The following is a 24,355-nucleotide window of genomic DNA, read 5'->3' as shown; positions in this document are numbered from 1 at the left end:
TCTATTAAGGAATATGATCAATTTTATAATCAGGAATAAAAAAAGAGTGTTTTTTTGTTTGTTTAGAAATGTAAACATAACCATGTTATTCTTCTTCTTAAAATGGTTCAAAGGCTCCTCATTACTTACAGGACCTCATGTGAACCTTCGTGCCCTGGGCCTGCCTAATCTCTGGCTCTCTCTCTCAATCCTCCTGCTCCAGCAATACTGAATGCTTCATAGTTTCCCAAACATACAGGCTCAGTGCTTTTTTTTTTTTTTTTAATTTTTTAATCCTCATTCTTTATTATTTATCTATTTATTTATGGCTGTGTTGGGTCTTCGTTTCTGTGCGAGGGCTTTCTCTAGTTGCGGCAAGTGGGGGCCACTCTTCATCGCGGTGCGCGGGCCTCTCACTATCGTGGCCTCTCTAGTTGCGGAGCACAGGCTCCAGACGCGCAGGCTCAGTAGTTGTGGCTCACGGGCCCAGTTGCTCCGCGGCATGTGGGATCTTCCCAGACCAGGGCTCGAACCCGTGTCCCCTGCATTGGCAGGCGGATTCTCAACCACTGCGCCACCAGAGAAGCCCCAAGGCTCAGTGCTTTTGCACGAGCTGTTCCTCTACCTGGAACTCCGGTCCCTCATTCTGTCTGCCTCACAGACTCCCATTTTACTGTTCAAAACTCCAACTTGCCTGAGACAACTATGTCTTGGCCTTTTCTTTGTGTCCCTAATTCCTAGCACAATATTCAACCTAATATATGCGTTGAACTGAACTCCAAATATTTCCACGTAACAAGGAAAAGAAAGGAATAATGTTTATAGTTACCTGCTAGACTTCAGTGTATTTGCTTCAAAGCATGTTGAACAGGATAAAAGGTAACAACTATTTGCAAACTATAATACTAACAGCTGACAGTCAGTAACACAAGCGCTTCCATGTGTTGGGCTGTTTTAAGCAAGTTTTTCATGTATTAACTCAATCCTCATATTATTCCAATGAAATGGGTGCTATTATTAATATAACTAATATGATTTGCTATGTAAAAAATTTCTTTTAGAATCTTTACATAATTCCCATCACCTTTTTAAGGAGAAACGCTTTTTAAAAGTGTATTAAAGTAATCATAAACCAAGTTGGAAAAGTCCTAATTTCACTGAAAACTGTCCTTTTATATGGAACTCTAAGAGGGAAAAGAATTGGGTATGCAAACATAATGGTATGTGGGCAGAGGGTAGTATTGGAACAAAACCTTAAAGGATATAAAAGCAGAGAGGAGAGCTGTACTCAGCCCGACGGTGGGCGGTCTCAAGGCGAGGCTGAGGAGTTGAGTACAGGCCACAGGGAGCCACTGGAGCCTTAGGAAGCTGAAGCAGGAGAAACGTGTCATGAAATCCCAGGGATTTCAATTCAAAGAGCTCAATTAGGAAAAGAGAGTCCAGTGCTTTGGAGTTAGAACGGAAGGAGAAGGTATTATGCAGCACAGTGGCCTAAATGTTTTATTAAATTAAACAAAACAAACAGCAACTTTACAATTCAAAATGCTATATTCTTGTTATGAAATAACTTTTGATACATTCTTGTTCAGAATAAAAGGAGACGAACGTCCTTAGAGACCCACGAGCTTTGGGAAATCAGCCTCCCACGGGCGGGGCGATCCGTGACATTCTTCCCCGGACAAGCTCCATTTACACCTGTTGCCTGGTCCTCTGTCCGGTCAGGGTTCCCTTTTTACTCTCAAAAGTGTCCCTATTTAAATTGGATTGTGGTGATGGCTGCACACCTCTATCCATTTGCTAAAAATCATTAAATAATGCACTTACCATGGGTAAATTTCATAGTGTGTAAATTATACCTCAGTAAAGTTGTTTTTTATTTATTTATTTTTTACATATTTATTTATTTATTTGGCTGTGCCGGGTCTTAGCTGTGGCTCTCGGGATTTTTAGTGGCGGCATGTGGGATCTAGTTCCCTGACCAGGGATCGAACCCGGGCCCCCTGCATTGGGAGCACGGAGTCTTAACCACTGGACCACCAAGGAAGTCCCAATAAAGTTGTTTTTTAAAAGTCCTAATTTGAGCGACAAGTTATATATGACTTGTCCATACGCCACAGCCTCAAGGCCTTAAAAGTGACTAGCTGATCTTCTACGAAGGACAGTTCTTCCAAAGGGTTATTTTTCAAGAAGACAGACATTTTTTTTCCCTACTCAGACAGCTTCTCGGCACATGACATGAAAATAAGACCCTCGCCCCATCTCAGAGACCCAACGCCATAGGAGTCAATCCTTTACAGCAGCGGCCCCCAACCGTTCTGGCACCAGGGACGGTTTCGTGGAAGACAATTTTTCCACAGATGGTGAGGGCGATGGTTCGGGTGGTGATGCGAGCAATGGGGAGCAGCGATGAAACTTCGCTCTCTCGCCCGCCGCTCACCTCCTGCTGTGCGGCCCGGGTCCTAACAGGCCGCGGACGGGTTGGCACACGCTCCCATTAACGCTTAATTCGCTCTTAAGTATGAAAGCAGCACGACCACAACTATCCCTATTTGAGGACATCTAGGCCAGTGAGCTGCTCTCACACCATAGGTGGCCTCCATATGCTTCAAAAGGATACATATAATGTTAAAAGCTTCGGCGTGTTACTGGCTTTAAAAATTAAAGCCAGAAACTTTTCCAACTTCAACTTTAATTCTGGAGTCCAAGGATCCTGAAGGAAAGGAAAAAGAAAAAAAACAAGGACAAAAAAGAAAAGCACTAGATCATTAAATGCCAACAAACATTGTCAAGTTGTGGCCTTTAGGGTTAAATAATTCCGCCACAGTTACTGAAATCAGAAGCAAGACGTCTTGCCAGTGGTGTGATGCTGTAAAAAACAGGTTTTAGGACATTTCACCAATTCATTTATAGAAGATTCGAGAGCCCACAGCAGGAGGAAAGAAGAGAGTACTTTCATATACAGAGAAAAAATAACCCTGTACATGATTTGAATTTTTCATGTGATTTAAACACAAGCATGATAGGTAACCCTATTATGTTGAATACCAAAAATAATGCAGTACAGTTTAGGCATACGTGGCATTGGCAGGAATACACAATTATCGCTAAGTTACTGAGAGTCTCCAGAAGAAGGAGACTCATTTCCATAAACCTCATCCAGACAAGAAAAACAGAAAGAAGCTGTTATCTGCCTCAAATACTCCATCATGTCCAGCATTATGACATACATCTAGTTTGATTTGTTCCTTAAAAATAAATTATTTATCTCAAATAATGCTCATTGAGAAGGAAAAAATAATGACTCACGTAGTAAAAGAATAAGTGTCACAAGCAACGATCTTTCTCAGGACAATTTTTCTGAGTCTTCAGACAAAAATATCCACCACCTAAACCAAGAATTTCCACTAAAAAGAAGCTCTGTCACTAAAAATTCATGTCCACTTACCTCTGAGATCCTGCCCCATCTCCCCCAGATCTGCCCATCCTTCCCCACTTCTCCCTCCAGCTCTAATCCTCATCCACGCCTCCCACCCCACCCCATCAGTCTATCCAGGGCGTTGTCTGACCCTTTGAAAAAATACTGCCAGAGGGCTTCCCTGGTGGCGCAGTGGTTGAGAATCTGCCTGCCAATGCAGGGGACACGGGTTTGAGCCCTGGTCTGGGAAGATCCCACATGCCACGGAGCAACTGGGCCCGTGAGCCACAATTACTGAGCCTGCGCGTCTGGAGCCTGTGCTCCGCAACAAGAGAGGCCGCGACAGTGAGAGGCCCGCGCACCGCGATGAAGAGTGGCCCCCACTTGCCACAACTAGAGAAAGCCCTTGCACAGAAACGAAGACCCAACACAGCCATAAATAAATAAATAAATAAATTAAAAAATGGTCCACATCAAAAAAATCTTAAAAAAAAAAAAAAAAAAACTGCCAGAAAAGCAGAAAAGTCTGATATTTTAAAAAGATTTTGTAATTCCCCGACACAGCATGATGACTTCATTTCTAATGTGTCTGTTGTGGGTTGAATTGTGTCCCCTAAAAAGACATGTTGAAGCCCTAATCTCCTCAGAATGTGAGGCCAGGGGAACGGGGACATTGCAGATGGAATTAGCTATTAGTGTAAGCTCTTAATCCAATATGACTGCTGTTGTCCTTATAAGAAGAAGGGAATTTAGACACAGACACAGAGAGAAGATGGCCACGTAAAGACAGAGCAGAGATCTGGAATTATGCAACCACAAGCCAATAGACACCTGAGGCTACCGGAAGCTGGAAAAGGCAAGGAAGGATCTTCCCCTAGAAGCTTCGTAGAGAGCATGCCCCTGCCGATACCCTGATTTCGGACTTCTGGCCTCCTAAACTGTGAGACAATAAATTTCTGTTTTAAACCACCCGGTCTGTGGTCCTTTGTTACAGCAGCTGCAGGAAAACTAATAGCGTGCTCCAGCTCGAGGCTCTCTGTGCTCAACCATACAGAAAGGAATCTCAGGAAAGGACTGCTAGATTGGCCAACATAAACGAAGACGTCTTAAAAAACAAAACAAAATAAAATATTTGGGTATCCCTAGACACACTACAGTGAAATTATACAATCTTAAAGGCCAGAGAAAAAAGACAGACCACGTACAAAGGAACAGCAATTAGACTGACGGCCAACTTCAAAATTGCAACAGTGGGAGCCAGGAGATGAAATAAAAATACCTTCCATGTCCCAAAAGAAAATAACTGTCAGGACTTCCTGGCAGTCCAGTGGTTAAGACTCCGCACTCCCACTGAAAGGGGCACGGGTTCGATCCCTGGTCGGGGAATTAAGGTCCCACATGCCACGTGGCCAAAAAAAAAAAAAAGCAGAACAGAAAAGAACTGTAAACCTAGTATTTTAACCCTATCTGAGAAAGCAGTAAAGATGTTTTCAGACAAACAAGAACTGAAAGAAGGGATCCTCAACTCAAGGAGATTTTAAAGGAACGTACTTAAGGTAGAGGAGAAAATGATCCCAGATGGAAGGTCCTCAGCGCAAGATGCAGTAGTAAGCAAAAATACCGGCAAACCTAAAGGTAGATCTATATACATACTGACTGCATAAAATAATAAAAATTTCAAATTTGTGGGGTTAAAGTATATAACTAAAATATTTGATAATAATAGCACATAAGTTGGGAAGGAGATAAATGAGGTTAATGCATTCTAAGGTCCTTGTAAATGGTCAGGAAGAGAATAAAGACATTAACTTTAGATTTTATTATGTACACTGAAGTATCTGTGATGACCACTGAAAGAATATATTTAGAGGGTAGCAAAAGGAAAAAAAATGGAATAAAATGACTCTCCATGAACACGGATGGTCTCTAAATTCCTGAACTCTGAAGAGGAACCTGACCTCTGCCTTGGAACATCAGACCTGCTGCGGCCTCAGAGGGACCCTTCCCTGACGCTGCCAGCTCCTCCTCACCTTGATCTGAGCTGTAGCCACACTGCCATGTCATAATTCTCATAAACAGAAGCCTTGACTGTGAGAAGTTTCACAACTTTCTAACCGTTTTATATTTTCAACCTTCTAGGAGAAGACGGTAAAACTAAATTTGGACTGACCAAAAAAACAAGCACAGAATTCAACTGTGCTACTATACAACAATCCGGCTTTGATGAGATCAGTCAACTACCTGACCTTCAGTTTAGCAGCTACTATTCAGGAGTAATGAAATTTGTTTTACTGAATTATAGCAGAAACTGAAATGTACTGAGCTTGGAAGAATTGCATCCCTTGTTCAATGGCAGGGGAGTAAGCACCATACAAATTCTCGGAAACAGTGTGAGATCTTTAGAAAAAGTATCTAGTTATATCAAAATATTTGTCTCTAAATACTTTTCAATAAACCTCTCAGTGGGACATATTAATTTTAGTAAGTCAACAAAAATTACCTTAATAGGTAAATCTTATTCATAAATATTATTCTAAAATGTCAACTAAAATGAAGTATAACAATTAAAAGAGCTATAGGCAAATAGTCTGATGGTAATATAGTACACAATCAGGTAACCAAATATATACCAAGTAAGTGAGAATTTTAACACAAATCAAAATATACATGGCCAGTGATTGTGTAAAGTAGCCTAGTTTTTTTTCAGGCTACTAATTTTCATTGTAATTGAGTAAGTTATCGTTTCAATACTGCAGAAGTATACATAGAATGATTTAAGAGGTTAGTATATTTTAAAATATTTTGTCAGTCTGGGTTAACAAGTCTTGGTGCAACAAAAAAAAAGCACATTTTATAGCACAAGAAAAGTTTGTTAAAGCAAATTACCTGTACATTCTTTTAAAAGACAACATAACAAAGCAAATTTTAGCCTTTTTACAGCATCATTCAGAAACCACCAGTGTATACAAGGTGAAACTGCCACGCTGCCCAGGATCTGAGACAAGATTCGGAGGCAGTCACTTACCTGGAAAAGCTCTTTAAATGAGGGGTGTACCATGGGATTGGGAACAAAAGGCAGGGCATAGAAAGGGAGAAACTCCGTGGTCTGGCTCAGCGCTGCCCCTTTGGTCTCCAGGTAGGTTTTGAAATAAGAAATCCTTTCATCCAGTTCCTCTTTGTCCTACGAGGAAGGGAGGATGCTCGTTTGAGATCTCCTGCTTGACGCCAGCTCACCCGTTCACCTGTCCTCTCTCCGAGGCTCCTTCAGTTCCAGCCACGTCGCTGGCATCCTCCCCGTCTGGCCCAGCCTGCGTGCCGTCACCAGTCATCCTAACATCATCCCTATTTCGCCCCTTCGTGAAACTGTCAGGAATATCAGAGAACTAGATATATGATACACACAGTTCAAATGCTGCCTTTTCAATCTATCGCTACCATTTTCTCATATCCTTAAAATTCTTCATAAACATCATTCTTAATGGCAGGACAAAACCTCATCTTGTGGGTCTATCATAATTTACTTAACCAATTCCCCCATTATTAGATATGTACATTGTTTTCATAGTTCAGATATCAGAAATAACTATTTGTCCGCATTCCTGTGATTTCCTTACGAGAGGTTTTTAAGGGTGAACAGTTACTGTTTTTAACATGGAACACTTCATGAATTTGCGTGTCATCCTTGCGCAGGGGCCATGCTAATCTTCTCTGTGTCGTTCCAATTTTTTTTTTTTAGTATATGTGCTGCCGAAGCGAGCACTTAAAGGTGAGTAATTTTTTGAAACAGAAGTTTTCCATATCATTATTCCTTTCCTTTATTAGGCTAACTAAGAAGTGATCTTGCCTGCTTCACTGCTTCCAGGTGTAATCCCAGGCAAGTCGGGTCCCCCCCCAGGGTTTCCATTTCCTCCTGGGCCTCAACGAGAAGGTCCACCCTGGCCTCGCCTGTTACGTCCCTCACAGCCTCATACACAGGCCAATTCTTCTCATCAGTGCATCTCACTTCACCTACACCGTGAAGCCCACCGGACTTAAAAAAGTTATTGATCTTTTTATCTTACAGAAAAATGGAAAAATTAGAAAATCAAAATAAATACAAAGAAAATGAAAAGTCTCCCACAACGGCACCCACAGGAGTACTGTCTTAAGGAACAGCCTTCCAAGAATGGCTATCACAATGTGCTGGAAAGCTGCTCCCTCTACCACTGAGCCTTCCTGTGGCCCCCTGACATTTAATAAGTTAACACAGGTCCTGCGGGCAGTAGCCAAGGCGTGGAGAAGCCACGAAACAAATGTGCGTGGTCCGATGTCAGCCTGGCCTGCTCCCCTCTGTCATCCCCTCCGTGCCCCAAGGTTCCCCCGCACAGCAGTTTGCGGCTGCTCCCCTCTCCCCTTCACAGCCCCAGTCCCACACCTGCAGGAAAAGACTGCAGAAGCTAAATTCAACTTAGCACTCAAATGAACTTTCACAGACGGGCATACCATTTTTCCACTGTTTAAGCTTAAATTTATCTTCTAATATATGGTCGAAAATGTGGTCTAAACATGTATTCTCTTAGACATACATGTCTTGAGGTATTCAGGAAAACGATGTAGCTTTCATTACAGAAGTGATTAATTTTCCATGCAAATTAGAAAATAAACTGCTGGGAATGAGATAGAAAATCATTCATCAGGATGTAAGACACCTACTCCTTAGAAGCAATATGATAAAATGGCCACAAAACTAAATTAATCCTCATTTGCAAAACGTAACAGCTAACATTCTCCTTTAAGACACCATTTGGACCAACCCATGCCACAAGGTGAACCTACAGGTCTCCCTGTGGAGTGTTTCAGAAGATAGATGGCAAAATGGATGTGAAGGTAGAATTCCAACTTCTGGGCGAGGGAGTCGCCAGCCCGGATGGAACTGGGAATGTACCCCTCCCACAAATCGAAGAACACCTTCTGGTCTCCACTGTCAAACGCAGCAAGGAGGTCCTTCTGTGGAGAAGACATCAGAGTGAAGCCTGGTCATAGGGATGCCCCTTCTCTCAACACCCCGAATCCTCACACCCTCCCGCTACCTTGGATACCGATATACTCCATCGTTTCAGTGTGAGCAAAATTAAGTCTCCTTCTCAGAGGTAAGGGATAGGAAAGTAGAGATCCAGAGGGCTTCAAACTGCCTAGGCTGAGACTCCTACAGACCGACCCTGGTTTTCCACTGCTCTGCAATATCAAATCTGAGCATTCTAAAGAACAGATACAACATTTAAGGTCTCTGAAATGGAAGGAATCAGGCATAGGCCAAAGATTGAGCCCAGAGACTCATAGGCAAATGAATACATTGAGGTCGCCCTTTGGACTTGCTGACCCACTGCACGCAACTGATGAGAAAAGGTCAGACCCAGAGCCCAGCCAGACCTCAGTGGAACAACCTCATACCTATGGAAAGTTGCTGACACCACAACTGCCAAGTCCCTGAGCGCCTGGGAGCTCAGCCACACGGAACAGTCGATCCCAGGCCTGGGAGGTGGGTGCTGTCACGTGCCCGCTGTTGCTAGAAGCATGTCTGGCGGAGAGGGCAGTGTGGGAAGCAACCACAGAGCCCAACACACCCACGTAGTGACTGCCCGGGCCCTCCCGTTCCAGGAACAAGGAAGCCTGGGCTGGAGATGGAGGAGGGCGCACAGGCCCGGCACCAACCCGACCTCGGAGCTGTGCCAGTCTGACTATGTGGGGCAGAGACAGCGTCCCGACTCGCCATGCAATAGCTGAAACAGAGAATTCTGGAGAAAGGTGGTGGCAGTTCCCATGTCACCTGTCTCACAGGAAAAATGATAACTGATCCATCACAAATACCTGCTGCGCAATTTTGCAGATTTAGGTATAAGGCAGAATCAAAAGAACTTCCTGTGACTCATTTTGTTTTCCCTTTTGTAACAAATGCCCAAGATCCTCAGACCTACATTTGTGCCCAACTGCAAAAGCTTTTCTTGGAGTGCATTTTCTGTAGACTCACCAGTTCCCCAACCCATCACCACCATTATTTACCACCATTATTTGGTCATTGTTCCTTTATACTTTTTTTAATGGTTTTACAGTTTTTCTGTAAAATTGTCTTTTGTTTAAGGTTACATATTCTATTTGTTTATAATCAAACTTTTTAGCATTATAAAATAGAAATGTACAGAGAACAATGTTACACTGTTTGGTCATCCTTAAGTCAAAGACATTCACTGATAAGGAATCTTCCACTGTGAATCTCACAAAAATGTTCTCTACGTCACGTGACCGAGAACAACTGTCTCTGAATATTACCTTAGTCTGGAAGGGATTGGCATACATTTGAAAGAAACTCAGAATTTTTCAAAATAAGCCCTACAATGAAATTCTACTTCTTCAAAACTGGCCCCTTTCTGTTTCTCAGCCCTGGAAACAGTGAAGGACAGCTGGTCAGCAACTGCAGGCAGGGCGGGTCCCAAAATCAAGCACAAGCAGCTAAGCACCGCCACCTCTGGAAGAAACTGGGGGAACCTGGCCAGAGGAGCTCCTTTTCTTGTCACTGACTGATGCAGAGGTGAAGGGGAGCCTCCCAAGGGTGTGCCGCTGGGGCCCGGCCCCACCCCAGGCTCACCTCTGCTGAGCTCTGAGCGAACCCTGCGAGCCACTCTGGGGAGGACTGTCCTGCGAGAGGTCCAGTGACTGTGTGAATGAGGTGACCGCAGACTCTCGTGGGTATTTTAAAGCTTGGAGTCAAGGTACTTTCTTAACATGGTTTGGCAAAGGAAGTCTATGTGTCAAATGGCCCATCTACACTTTATTCTAAACTCTACAGTTGTAGACCTGGGACTACAAGCCTTTGCTGTGCCATTATACTCCCAAGTTATGAATCATATTCTGTACCTGGAAATGGTCCCTGCGTTTAAAATAATATCTACACATAAAGCAATCCAGTGTTACAACTCATAGGGTCACAAAATATTAACTTCTCAAATATAAACCATGATCACAGCCAGCATTATGAAGATCAGAAAATTTACATACCACCAGTAATCACCTATAAACACACACACACACACATTCTCACAGAACTGTGCTTAGGGAAACTCTCCCTTTGTTGAGCGCCAACTTAACAAATGTCCTTAAGTCACTGTTCCAGGTATTTTTGTTTCGGAAATCTGTAATGGCAGGACACAGCTGTTTATTGAATGAGCAGAAAAGACACGCTTCTCACAATCAGAAAGTTTCAAGGTCTTTCAAGTTAAGTACAGCCTCTGTTTCCATGCCTAATAATGACTAGATTCTTGTTTCATGTTCTGAAAAGTTTGCTCCAGGGTTGGGGGGTGTCATCAGGCTGCCCGATGCATCACTGGCAGAAGAGCCTGTGTCTGAAGTGGTGGCAGCTCAGCATCCAGGTGTGTGAGGACTGGAGGGGCACTGGGTCGGGGGCGCAGCCCCTCTTGGGCTCCCCAAGCCATTGCGACGGTGCCCCGCTCAATGGTACTCCGTGCCAGGCCACTGGGGAGTCGGGCTGCGGCCTGACCTCCAGCCACTCAGTGGGACTCTCAAACAGAGTCTCATATTTTTCTTATAAGTATGTATATTGAAACAAATAAATTTATTAAAATAATAAAACCATGCAAAGCTGAAATATGCTGCCTCAGGAAACAGTATGTTCTCTTGTCACTGGATGTATTCATGGTGAATCAATCACTTACCTAGAATGTTACAAATGGGATGGAGTATCAAATAATGGTTGAAATGAGGACTTTTAAGATCCTGTCTAACCCTGAGAGTTGAGGACCATGTAATATCTGCCCTTTGTAGCCCACTGCAACAGGCTCACAGCTGCCCAGGCCTTCCTTTGAAAGGATGCTGCCTTGCATATGGCTCTTGCTCCCCGCCCCCTCCGACCTCCCCAAACTAGAAGGCAAGCACCATGAGGGCAGAGATTTTGTTTTGTTTTGTTCACTGCTGTGTCTCCAGTACCTGGAATTAATAACCTAAAACTCCTCAGAATGGGGACCGCATTTGTCTTAGTTTCTAAGCATTGCATGGTTTCTTCTTGCCAAGAAATGTATGTAAAAGATCTCATGTTGCCACCCATTTCCTAGGATACAGAGATTTGAAAATGACGTTACTCATTTATCCATAAACATCTGCACAGTCTAACAGTCACTGTGCCCAGGTCCCCAGAAATATTCCAGCATTCTCTAATGGCAGCACTTCTTACAAATTTGGAGCATCTTGATTATCTACAGAAATCAAAAAAAGTAAAATGTTACCTGGATTATCGATGATTTGGAGTCCCTTAAAGAGCCACATGCTGATTTAGATAACGGTTTTCCTTTTATTTTGCATTCTTTTGAAAATGTTTTCAAGGTGTCTTCAAATTCGGCAAAATCTAAATACTATTTAAAAAAGCACATAAATGTATATATATTTCTGTTTTAACATCAACAAAGTAACCATCTTTGATGTAATTGTACCAGCTCAATATTATCACAAAATTTATAATGGGGTTAATGAACTGTCATCTTTGGGAGAAGTAATTTGGGATCCAGCTTAGAATTTACTTATTGATATACACACTAAAAAACTAGAAAGACAGTATCATAGAAAACATTTATTTACAGAAAATAAATTTGTTTTTAGAAGGAAAATGTGAGCTGCATTATAATTTATTTTTTAATTTTGGCCCCGTCGCACGGCTTGCGGGATCTTAGTTCCCCGACCAGGGATCGAACCCATGCCCTCAGCAGTGAAAGTGCGGAGTCTTAACCACTGGGCCACCAGGGAATTCCCTTATTATAACTATTAATAGAAAATAAGGGCTTCCCTGGTGGTGCAGGGGTTAAGAATCCGCCTGCCAATGCAGGGGACACGGGTTCGAGCCCTGGTCCAGGAAGATCCCACATGTCGCGGAGCAACTAAGCCTGTGCACCACAACTACTGAGCCTGCGCTCTAGAGCCCGTGAGCCACAACTACTGAGCCCGCCTGCCTAGAGCCCGTGCACCACAACAGGAGAAGCCACCGCAATGAGAAGCCACCCAATGAGAAGCCCGCGCACCGCAACAAAGAGTAGTCCCCGCTCGCCGCAACTAGAGAAAGCCCGCGTACAGCAACAAAGACCCAATGCAACCAAAAATAAATAAATTAATTAAAAAAAAAAAAAGAAAGAAAAGAAAATGATATGTGCAGCAGCCTGAAAAAGGCAAAAGTGATCAAAGGACCTGACGGCTTTGTGTCTAGTAGGTCTCTGGGAATTTGTTACTTGAAACAGAGGGATTAGAGGTAATGCCTGCCCCTAAGAACAAAAGGTAAGTCATTAAAAGATGGGCCATGTCATCAGCCACCTTCAAGCACTAATGATCCCCGCCCCACCCCATCCTGAAACGCCCCTCTGCCTTGTGTTAGTGACATGCACTACTTCCACTGCTGCTCTCCACACTTCTCTGCCCTTCCTTAACAGTTTGTGTCAGTCGTAACTTTCTGTTTCCACCTCCTCTAACTGTGGCTATTTCTCCAGGCCCTATCCACAATCCTCTGCTGTGACAGCTTTGAAAATATATTCATGATCGCACCAAATTCCAAAGCTGCATTCCCAGGGTGGATGCCGTATCCTTGCTCCACGGCCACGTCTCTCAACGCCTAATGGACAGTTTACTGTGCGCAGTACAACAGCAGCAACCATTTCTTTAGCACCAACTCTATGCCAGCCCCTGCTAAAGGCAGCAGAGAATACCAAAAAGCATAAGGTGTGGGTCCTATCCTTGAAAAGCTTTCAGTGTAGGACACCTAAATGTCCACTAGTAGGCAACAAGTTAAATAGATAATGATGCAGCCACTCAGTGAAATACTCTACAGCATTCAGAAGTATGAGGCAGATCACAGGAAGATGTTCATACTGTACTACTGTTGATAGTTGAAAGGCAAGCTGCAGAACAACGTGTGTGGTATCATCACATTTTGTAAAACAAACTATAGTCGTGTGAATATATTTTGAATACCCATAGAAAAAAAGTCTGGAAAGGTAATATACTAAGCCATTAACAGTGGTCACTGCAGGAGGGAAATTCACTGTTTATACTTCTGTACTGTTTGAATCTGTTACCATGAGCATGTGCTCCCTTTATAACTTCCTTTAAAGAAATTCTAAAAAGCAGCTTTACAATTTGTTTAGTTATAAAAACAAAATATAAATACATGGAAAATTATAAAAAGGAAAACAGGTAACTGTAATGTAATGATAGAAACATTACAAGGCATTACAGAATTTGCTGCATTGTAAAATACAAGCTTTATAAGTTTTCAAGATCTTTTTCTGTGACCTGTGTTTTGTAAAACATACCTCTTTCACTAGTCCAAGTAATTCTGATTCATCAGCCAGAATGTCCCCCATATTGAACCGTTACTGTTAATTCTCACCGCAAAAATCTCTGCAAGGCAAAAACATAAGACAAAGGCTATCATTCCAAATATCTGTAAAATAACAAAAAGATAGCTGTAGTGGGCAGAATAATGGCCCCCATGTCCTAATCCCCAGAACCTGTGAAAATATTAGGTTGCATAGAAGGGGTGGATTAAGGCTACAGATGGAATTAAGGTTGCTGATCAGCTGACCTTAAAATAGGGAGAGTAGCCTGGATTATCTGGTGGACCCAACATAATCACAGGGGTCCTCATCAGGAAAAGAGGGAAGCAGGAAGGCTAGCGTCAGAGTGATGCAGTGGGAGACAGACTCAACCCGCCGTTGCTGGCCTTGAAGATGGAGCAAGGGCCAGGAGCCAAGGAATGCAGGCGGCTTCTAGAACCTGGGAAAGGCAATAAACTGATTCTCCTCTGGAGCATCCAGAGAGGAACAAGCCCTGCCAACACCTTGAATTTAGTCCAGTGAGACCCATTTCAGCCTTCTGACCTCCAGAACTGTAAGACAATAAATCTGTGTCATTTTAAGCCACTAAATTTATGGTAATTTATTACAGTAGCACTAGGAAATACAGTGGCTAAAGTCAAAAGTAATTCTCTCTTCTATGACAACTACTTAAAATGAATGTGATCAAGGACTGGAGGGTGGTATAAATGAGACAGTCAAGGATTGCTGGTGAGAGTGCGGAAGATTATTTTTCTTATTTAGAGTTTTCTAACGTGCTATCATGTGGTATGTGTAACAGTCAAGAGCATAAAGTGTATTTAGAACAAGATAGAGTTTAATGATAAAGTCAATTCATTTACTTTAAGAAAGGATACGCACTAGAATTAGTCTGATGGAAAAAACACAGAGTCACTAATCCCTCGCTCTGCTTCCAAGTAAAAAACATTAAACCCAGAAACAGAGTCACAGATGTAGAAAACAAACTTATGGTTACCAGGAGGGAAAGTGGGGGGATGGGATTGACATATACACAATACTATATATAAAATAGATAATTAATAAGGATCTACTGAATAGCACAGGGAACTCTACTCAATACTCTGTAATGACTTATATGGGAAAAGAATCTAAAAAAAGAGTGGATACATGCATATGTATGTATAACTGCTTCACTTTGCTGTACGCCTGAAACTAACACAACACTGTAAATCAACTATATTCCAATAAAAAAATACAAAATAAAAAGTTTCTAAAAAATGCAAAAAAAAAAAATTAAACAGTCACAAAAAGATATCAGGTACTACTTAAAAGAAATCTTTAATGTCACCCGAAGTCCATAATCATTCAGCCTTACGCTACCGGAAGAGGAGGTGGTGTGCCTTTACACAAGTGTTAACACAAGGTTCATACACCAGAGAATTTATTAGGTCAGTTTTTTAAAAATTAAGTGCAAGAATGCCCAATATCTTTTATATTTTCAAAACACTTAAATAAATAAAACGTTGTGAACTTTTTTAAAGTAATTCTTTCTCCTCTTCCTGCCACCCCTCCCCGAGGTGTACCCAAAGCAGTCATTCCCTGGACCCCACTCCCAGTCTCCTCCCCTGGGCTGCTTGCCCATAACCTCAGAGGAATTACAAAACCTGGGCTCTAATGCTAACTCTGCCATTCACTGGCACCTGATCTGGGGCAAATCACTGGAACCTGTTTCTATCTGTAAAATAAAATGGAGAATTTATCAGGTCTCTTCAAGTTCTAAGAATGCATGATTTGGGACTTCCCTGGGGGTCCAGTGGTTAAGACTCCATGCTCCCAATGCAGGGGGCCCAGGTTCAATCCCTGGTCAGGGAACTAGATCCCACGTGCATGCAGCAACTAAGAGACTAAGCGTTCACGTGCCACAACTAAGGAGCCCTTGAGCCGCAACTAAGAGCCAGTGCAACCAAATAAATAAATAAATATTAAAAAAAAAAAAAAAAAGAATGCATGATTCTGTAACCTTACATTTTTCTGCCCATAACAGTGCATTCAATTTGAAATACTTGAACACAAGTCCGGAAGACGAAATTTAGAAATCTCCCCCTTTTCATTCTCTCTGTCTCCCCGTCACTGTCTCGTGACTTCGTCTCTCCCAAGGTCCCTCCACACAACCTCCCATCACCTCCCCCTCCACCTCACTCCAATGTCTAAGCTACAACAAGTGATCTTTCCCCTCCTGTTTTCGACCCTCCCGTGGTTCCACCTCCAGATGAAGGCCAGGCTCCTTCGGCCCAACTCTCATCTTAAAGCCTACACCACTTGGCCTCCAACACTCTTCCTTTTGTTCTATAGGCTTGAGCCACGTGGGCCACTGTGCAGTTCCAGTGCACAGCCACTGGACCTGCCCTGCACATGCCTGCCCTCCCTGAGGCCTCTGCTTTCACTGCCCCCTCTGCCTCGTGGCCCCTCCTCCAGGCATCCACGTCTCACTCAGGTCTCTGCTTCAAAGTCACCCCCTCAGAACCTTGCCCTGACCACCCTCCCTAAGGAGCCAGCCCCACCAGTCACTTCCTACCCTTTCTCCTGCTTTACCTTTCTCAGCAGCACTAAGCACCCCCTGACAGGAACATCCTTCCATTAACATATCTGCTCACTGTCGTTCCCACCCCGGGGTACAGATTCCACGAGGAAGACACGCGCTCACTTGGCATCCCCAGTGCCTGGACCAGTGCCTGGCACACTGTGGGTGCTCAAAATTACTTACTGAGTGAATGGAAAGAATTTCAGATATGAAGAAAATAAGGCAAGGAAGGAGACAGAGCGCGGAGGAGAGGGGTCTGGGGACATTTTAGAAAGGGTGGTCAGGGGACTTCCCTGGTGGTCCAGTGGTAAAGAATCTGCCTAACAATGCAGGGGAGGTGGGTTCGATCCCTGGTCAGAGAAGATCCCGCATGCCGCGCAGCAACTAAACCTGTGCGCCACAACTGCCGAGCCTGCGCTCTAGAGCCAGCGAGCCACAACTACTGAGCCCAGGCTCTGCAACTACTGAAGCGTGCGCGCCTAGAGCCCGTGCTCTGCGACAAGAGAAGCCACCGCAATGAGAAGCCCACGCACCGCAGCGAGGAGTAGCCCGCGCTCGCCGCAACTAGAGAAAGCCCGCGCGCAGCAACACACGCAGCAACGAAGACCCAACGCAGCCAAAATATAAAAAGAAAAAAAAAAGAAAGGGTGGTCAGAGAAGGCCTCCCTGGGAACAGGAGTGGTGAGCAGAGACGTGGGAGAGCAGGCACTTCCCAGACCCGGGCAGAGGGGTTTGCAAGTGCTAAGGCTTCGGGTGCTGGGGCAGGGGTGCCGCTAGGGCGGAAGAGCAGGCAGACTGTGGAGGCAACGAGGTGCCAGGGCCCGGTCCAGTAGGACTCGTGTAGGGGACTTGCCGGGCCGTTAGCCGGGCACAACGCGAGGCCGGGAGGGGGCTGACCCGACCTGGCTCACGTCTTGTAAGGAGCGCCATGTCTGCCGGGCCACGAAGAGACTGCAGGGCCCCATGAGAGGAAACGGGTGGTAAGGGGAGTTCGGACGAGCGACAGGAAGCGTGTGAAGTGTCCTGGTTCCAGGTGTAAAGGCAGAGGGGGCCGGCTGCTGAGGGACTGGATGTGGCGTGTGAGGGACGAGGTGAAGGACGACACCTGGGGCCCGAGCAGTTGGGTGAAGAGTAAGCCACTCACCGATCTGGGGAAACTGGGGAGGGACGGTCTGAGAGCTAAATCAAGCGTTCTGCTCCGGCCCTAAATCTGAGATGCAGAGCGGACGTTCAAGTCGGGGCGCTGAGAGGGCGGATGGAGTGAAGGGAGCAGCGCGGCCTGGGGACGAGCGTTTGGAAGTCGTCCGCACCAAGATGGCGGCTCGGCAGATGGGCACAGTGACTGACGTGACCCCCGCGCCGGGGAGAAAGCGCAGCTGGAGAGGAGCGCAGGCCCAGGCTGAGCCCCGGGGCCCTCGGTACTGCGCGGTCAGCGAGCGGGCAGACTCAGCAAGAACAGAGACTTGCTGGGAGACACGACGAGGACACTGTGACACTCTGGAAGCCCAGTGAAGGTGCTTCCCACGTCGACTGCGCCTGCGTGGCTAAGGGAGCTGAAGACAGGAGAAGTAATCCCTGGATTTGGCAAAATGGAGTTTGATTGTGACCTTGAGAAGAGCAGTGAGGACATGTGCCTGACTAGAAAGGGTTAAAGAGAGAAAGGGAAGTAAGGAGGGAGAGACAAAAAGAGAGGAGAGATGGCATGGCGGCTGGAAAGAGATGGAAAGGTTTTTTTAAGAAGGAAGATGTTGTAAGCAGCGTGTCTGTACGTTGATAGGAGTGACCCAGTTAGAAAAGGAAAAATGGATGAGGCAGGAGAGAGAGGAGATGGTTAAGGAAGCAATGTCCTTGATGCGGCCAGTGTCCAATGAGGGCCAGGCCTCAGACAGGGATGGGGACAGGACATCTCCTGACCCAGAGGGATGGCAGAGGGTATGGGTAGTGACCAAAGAAATGGACAGATTTAGTGATGAGAAGCAAAACAAGAAACAAGGTCATCAGCTGAGAGCAAGAAGCAAGTTGGTAGTTTGAAGAGAAGGGAAGGTGGGAACCAAATCAACTATGGAAACACAGCAGGATTTCCAGTATTGAGAGTCTGCTTAAGATACATGGACTCTAAATAGACATTTCTCCAAAGAAGACATACAGATGGCCAAGAAGCACATGAAAAGCTGCTCAACATCACTAATTATTAGAGAAATGCAAATCAAAACTACAATGAGGTATCACCTCACACCAGTTAGAATGGGCATCATCAGAAAATCTACAAACAACATATGCTGGAGAGGGTGTGGAGAAAAGGGAACCCTCTTGCACTGTTGGTGGGAATGTAAATTGATACAGCCACTATGGAGAACAGTATGGAGGTTCCTTAAAAAACTAAAAATAGAATTACCATATGACCCAGCAATCCCACTACTGGGCATATACCCAGAGAAAACCATAATTCAAAAAGACACATGCACCCCAATGTTCATTGCAGCACTATTTACAATAGCCAGGTCATGGAAGCAACCTAAATGCCCACCAACAGACGAATGGATAAAGAAGTTGTGGTACATATGTACAATGGAATATTACTCAGCCATAAAAAAGAACAAAATTGAGTCATTTGTTGAGACGTGGATGGATCTAGAGACTGTCGTACAGAGTGAAGTAAGTCAGAAAGAGAAAAACAAATATCGTATATTAACGCATGTATGTGGAACCTAGAAAAATGGTACAGATGAAGCTGTTTGCAGGGCAGAAGTTGAGACACAGATGTAGAGAACAAACGTATGGACACCAAGGGGGGAAAATGGTGGGGGGAGGGGTGGTGGTGTGATGAATTGGGCGATTGGGATTGACATGTATACACTGATGTGTATAAAATTGATGACTAATAAGAACCTGCTGTATAAAACAAACAAACAAACAAACAAACAAACAAAAGATACATTGACTCAAGGGACTTCCTTGGTGGTCCAGTAGTTAAAAATCTGCCTTCCAATGCAGGGGACATGGGTTCGATCCCTGGTTGGGGAACTAAGATCCCACATGCTGTGGGGCAGGGGCCCCCAACCCCCGGGCCGCAGACCGGTACCAGTCCGTGTCCTGTTAGGAATTGGGCTGCACAGCAGGAGGTGAGCAGCAGGTGAGCGGCAGGCAAGTGAGCGAAGCTTCATCTGCTGTTTCCCATCACTTGCATTACCGCCTGAACCATCCCCCACCCCGTCCATGGAAAAACTGTCTTCCACGAACCCGGTCCCTGGTGCCAAAAAGGTTGGGGACCTGCCGTGGGACAACTAAGCCCGCGCTCTGCAACTACTGAGCTCGTGCACTCTGGAGCCCGCACGCCACAACTAGAGAGCGCGTGTGCCGCAACTACTGAGCCGGCGCACTCTGGAGCCTGCGCACCACAACGAAGGACCCCCCCCCCCCCCCCCGTGCCGGAACAAAGATCCTGTGTGCCGCAACTAAGACCCGACACAGCCAAATAGATAGATAAATAATATTAAAAAAAAAAAAAAATACATGGACTTGAATCCCAAACAGAACCAGTCTGCACCATTTTGCACTCTTCTCCAGCCACTTTCAGCTGTCTGAGTTAGGTTAACAGGGTGAGGCTTTTGCAGGAGAGGGGAAAGAGAAAACAAGCATAACAGCGATGGAGCACTGAAGTTAAGCTACGTTAAAGATGGGGGGAGGGAAGGTGCATAAGGGGGTTGTAAGGCAGTGAAAAAGTAATGGGGTCAAAGACCTACTTCAGAGGCACATCAAAGTGAGCTTGAAAGATAGAAGGTGGTGCTCAGAGAGTGGGATGAGTACTTCAAATCAAGATTTTGAAGCTGGTGCAGTAATAAAAAGCTCATGACTGCGGAAGTGGGCAAATGAGGATGGAGGAAAAAGATGCCTATAAGTAAGGAGGACGAAGAAACTTGTGCAGCCAGGATTCTGAAACCCCTCAAAATGAAGCAGAGGAGGTGGAGACGTAGACGGTGAGCCAGGCACTGCAGTCTTCAAGGGAAACAATTGTGGTAAAGCCCACAGCATGGACTTCAAAGGTGGGGGGGTAGGGGGTGATGGGGAAGTAGCAATGAGGAGTAAGCAGGACACCCTGCCTGCCAGTTACACAAGGTGTGAGGAGAAAGACAGCTACTGTCTGAGGACCACCCACCTCTCCAGCCTTCTTCTGGACCAACCACCACCCCCTGTCCCTGTCCCTGTGCCGGCTCCATTCTTACTTCCCCATGTGAGGCCCCAGTAATACTGAACTCCCGGCCATTCCCCCTTACAAAATGCTCTTTCATGATTCTAAGCCCTTGGATGTACTCTTCTTCACCTCGTGGGCAAACTTGACACATCATACTCAGTCAGGGCTTGACCTCCTTCACGAAGTCTTCCAGGAACCCCTCTCCTTCCTTCCCCATCAAGGCAATTCTCTCTCCTCTGGGGTACCTCTATATACTACATTTACTTCTACTGTTATACTTATTACCCTATTTAAAAAGGCAGGCAGCTATATTTAAAGTTTGTATCTCTAGAACCTAGCAGAGCGCCTGGTAGGCACCCAAGACATGTGATAAATAAATGAAGCCCAAGCAGAGGGAAAAGCATTTTGAAGGCCCTGGAACAAGAAAACTTTGTTGTTTTGAGAACTCAAGCTCCTTCCTACCTCAGGGCCTTTGCACATATTGTTCTCTCTGCCTGCAACACTCTTCCCCTCTCTTTCTTCACCTGGCTAAGCCCTGTGCTTATAAACATCACTTCGCCAGAGAAGTTCTTCATGACCATCTTTTGAATAAGATTCTGCTATGATCATCTGTCAGTGAATGTCAGCCATCGTTGGGTATTCTATTACTCTGACATTCTTAAAAATTACAGAATTTTCTGTACACTTTTATATCATAATAAGTTCACTTATTGAGGGCTTATTGTATGCCATGCAAAATGCTTCGCATTTAATTTTCACAATAAACCTGAACGATGAATATGATTTATATTCTCCTTTTACAGATGAGGCAGCTGAGGCTCAGGGAGGTTAAGGTGCTCCCAATAACTCAACTAGTAAGTAACAAAGTGGGAATTTAAATCCAGACTGATATTAACCACTACACAGTAGTACCCCAAAGTTTGGACCACCTCAATCAGAATCACCTGGGATGCTTGTGAAAATGAAAATTCCTAGCATCACTCTGATCTTACTGAACATAATGCCCAGAAATTGTTTTAAACAATCTCTCCCGATGACTTTTATGCACGTTCAGGTTTGAGAACCACGGCTTTACTTTATGCAAAAACTAGAGAAAACTTCTTCAGTCACTCTTGAGGGTTGCAGTGGCAGCTTCTGATTTCTATATAATAGGAATTTAGGGCCTACGAGCTGGTTGAATAAGGGGAAGGCTATGGGATTTGTCTGGAAGACGAATTTGAATAGGAAGCATCCTGTTTTTGCTTAGACTGGATGAAGTCTGGACTCAACCTGGGTGCCTGGGGAGAGCAGTTAGCTGATGGAGATAACGGAAGGGATGGATCTAAAAGCCCCAGGCCACCCTCTCGTGCCGCCACTCCCCAGCTGGACGACATGGAGCCCCCTTCAAGCTTGGCTCACTGAAGCAAAGATCAGGGACTACTTGTGGGAAGCAGCTGGGCCTGTCCTCGGGATATCCAGGCAGCCGCCTCGGGCCCACAAAGTCCAGGACAGCAGTCGAAAAGTGGGGTCATCCGGCAGCGGCTGCTGAGTTGGCGCATCGGGGTTTTCCTCTGGGGAGAGGGCTCAGCAGAGCCTCGGCCCTCTGGCCCATCACCACTCCTCCCCGCCCCGGGGACGGCGGGCTCGGGGGTGGCCCGGCGGCTTAGGGGGACGAGCTTACCTGCTGCTCTGACGCGGGCACACGCGCCTTCACTGCCCGGCCGCCCCTTGTCCAGCCGTCGCCCCGGCAACCGCCGCCGCCTGCCTGGCACCACGTGGAGCAGCGCAGCCAATCACCGGACGCGACCTACGCGGAGCATCCTGGGACAAACGGCGGAGCCTAGGGGGCTAAGCCCCGGGGCTTCCAGACGGCGGAAGTGAAGTCCGGGCTCGCAATTCAGAGTCCGCTGCGGGTTGCACGATGCAGGGCCGCGTCACCCGTCCTCCTCTCCACAACCTCCCATTGGTTCATTTCCACAAATATTGCACCTGGCGTTGTGCCTGGCTCTGGGGATGAGCCCGACCAGGCTGGAAACAAAACCATCAAGAGATTACAGTGTGGTGTGCGCGGAAAAAGATAGGCGTCGTTATTCCCATTTTACAGGAGCGACCCAGGGTCAATTTAGAACCAAAACTGTAGCCCAAGATCTGCCTTAAAGCTCCAGGAACCAGGGTTCCACCCCACTGTAGCAGTTTCCAGGGATTTTAGAGAAACTTTTTTTCCCCCACGTGAAATGTGGTTTTTAAAAGTAAAACAGGAGCACAAATCATCCCTCTCCTTGCACGTGGTGCTTTTGAACTGAAGTTCAGCAGCACTGAAAGAGCACCTGCGAGTCGCCCAACTCTGGGCTGGAGGCCGGGGAGTTGGCTAGAGATGGAGAAAATCTCTCCCCACCCGGCATTGAGGACCAGATCTCCATGATTCCATCTCCATGCTTCCAGAAGGTGGAGACCACCAAGGCCAGAGACAGGGAAGAGGGCATGGAGAAGGTAGATATGCTTGCCTTTGAAGAAGCCCTAAGATGGTCTGTGGCCATCTCCGCAGGCCCCAGGCCTGCCAGTGCTCTTTTGAGATCTGAGAGTGTTTTCAAAGAAAGGTTGTATTTAGCAGGAAGAGACACCCTGTCCAGGTAATATGAATTGAAAGTAAACCTCTCCGTTCATAATGATAAAAGTTCACATCTATTGTCAACTCACTGTGTGCCAGGGATTGCCAGACAAAATACAGGACAACCAATTAAGTTTTAATTTCAGATAAGTTTTTAGTTTAAGTATATCCCAAATATTGCTTTATTTTATTGTGCATATAGGACATTATATTTCCTATATTTTTATTTGCTAAATATGGCAACCCTATGAGTGCCCACTTGTATTTAATCCTCACACCACATCTATGAGATGGGTAACATTTTCAGGGGTTTACAGATTAACAGTGTTGTACTTTACCTGAGCCCTCTGCTCCTGGGAAACAGTGATGGTTAAGAAATCCCCCCACCCTTTTGTGTTCTGGGAAGGGGCTTACCAAAAAGAACTACCCTTCCTCTTGTGACTTAGATAAGGCTCATCATCCACTCTTCTTCGTGACTCCTATAAGATTCATGGATGATGCCCTTGTTTACCTGTGACAAGGCCAAACATAGACCTTTCCCCTTTTGCTTGAACCTGCTCACCAGGCCAGACACAGACCTTCCAAATTCCTGTTCTTTTTCTCGTGCTTGATTAGCTAAGAACTGTTTGTGCCCCCCTGAAACTAGTTAGATACAGAGATAAGCATGTCCTGTTCAGCTAATTGACTGAGCTTTCCCCTGATGGCAAAATCATCCCAACTGTAAATCATCCTACTTGTAACCTGTCTAGCCCTCCTTCTACGAGTCCAAGGTAAAACCACCGTGTGGAGACACTCTGATGTCTGACCAGGTGTGCTCTACCTATTGCAATAGCCTGAATAAAATCAACCTCCTTGTCCAGGTTTTGTCTTTGACAAGATGAATAACACAAAGAGGTTAAGAAATTCCTCCAAATTCACATAGCTAGGGAGAGGTAGAACCAGAACTGAACACAAGACCTTGTGCCTTTGAACCCTAGGCTCTTAACTACAATAAAAACCACTCCAGGGAATTCCCTGGTGGTCCAGTGGTTAGGACTCTGCCCTTCCACTGCAGGGGACATGGGTTTCAATCCCTGGTCAGGGAACTAAGATCCCTCATGCTGCACAACACTGCCAAAGAAAAAAACAAAAACAAAAACACCACTCCTGCTTTGCTTTTTCTTACAAGTGCATTTGCCTGATGAGCAGGATTTGCCCAGCATCCCCTCCCTTCTAGAAGTGCACCCCACACCCCCACCCCTGACCACAGGGATGGGCA

General features: G+C 45.4%; 1 protein-coding gene and 1 non-coding gene across 6 annotated transcripts in view; both read right to left on the bottom strand.

Moving 5' to 3' along the window:
* The window catches only part of ARMC9 (armadillo repeat containing 9), a 145,204-nt gene extending 122,895 nt beyond the window's left edge, over positions 1-22,309 (bottom strand). For all 5 annotated transcript variants that reach the window (XM_061188375.1, XM_061188384.1, XM_061188397.1 and 2 more), the window contains exons 1-6: positions 22,171-22,309; positions 13,735-13,822; positions 11,668-11,793; positions 8,210-8,380; positions 6,420-6,575; positions 2,597-2,689 (exon numbers count right to left, since the gene is read on the bottom strand). In XM_061188375.1, the coding sequence (XP_061044358.1) occupies positions 2,597-2,689; positions 6,420-6,575; positions 8,210-8,380; positions 11,668-11,793; positions 13,735-13,785 (597 nt within the window). In that variant the 5' untranslated portion in view covers positions 13,786-13,822; positions 22,171-22,309. The remainder of the gene's footprint in view (positions 1-2,596; positions 2,690-6,419; positions 6,576-8,209; positions 8,381-11,667; positions 11,794-13,734; positions 13,823-22,170) is intronic.
* LOC133079009 (U6 spliceosomal RNA) lies at positions 7,040-7,141 on the bottom strand. Its single transcript, XR_009698009.1, has one exon. It is a non-coding gene; the product is annotated as a U6 spliceosomal RNA (small nuclear RNA).
* Positions 22,310-24,355: the final 2,046 nt, after the last annotated feature.

Source organism: Eubalaena glacialis, chromosome 1 (assembly GCF_028564815.1).
Source record: "Eubalaena glacialis isolate mEubGla1 chromosome 1, mEubGla1.1.hap2.+ XY, whole genome shotgun sequence".
NCBI classification, from domain to species: Eukaryota; Metazoa; Chordata; class Mammalia; order Artiodactyla; family Balaenidae; genus Eubalaena; species Eubalaena glacialis.
Note: the sequence above shows the minus strand (reverse complement) of the source record. Positions and strands in the feature narration are given on the sequence as shown.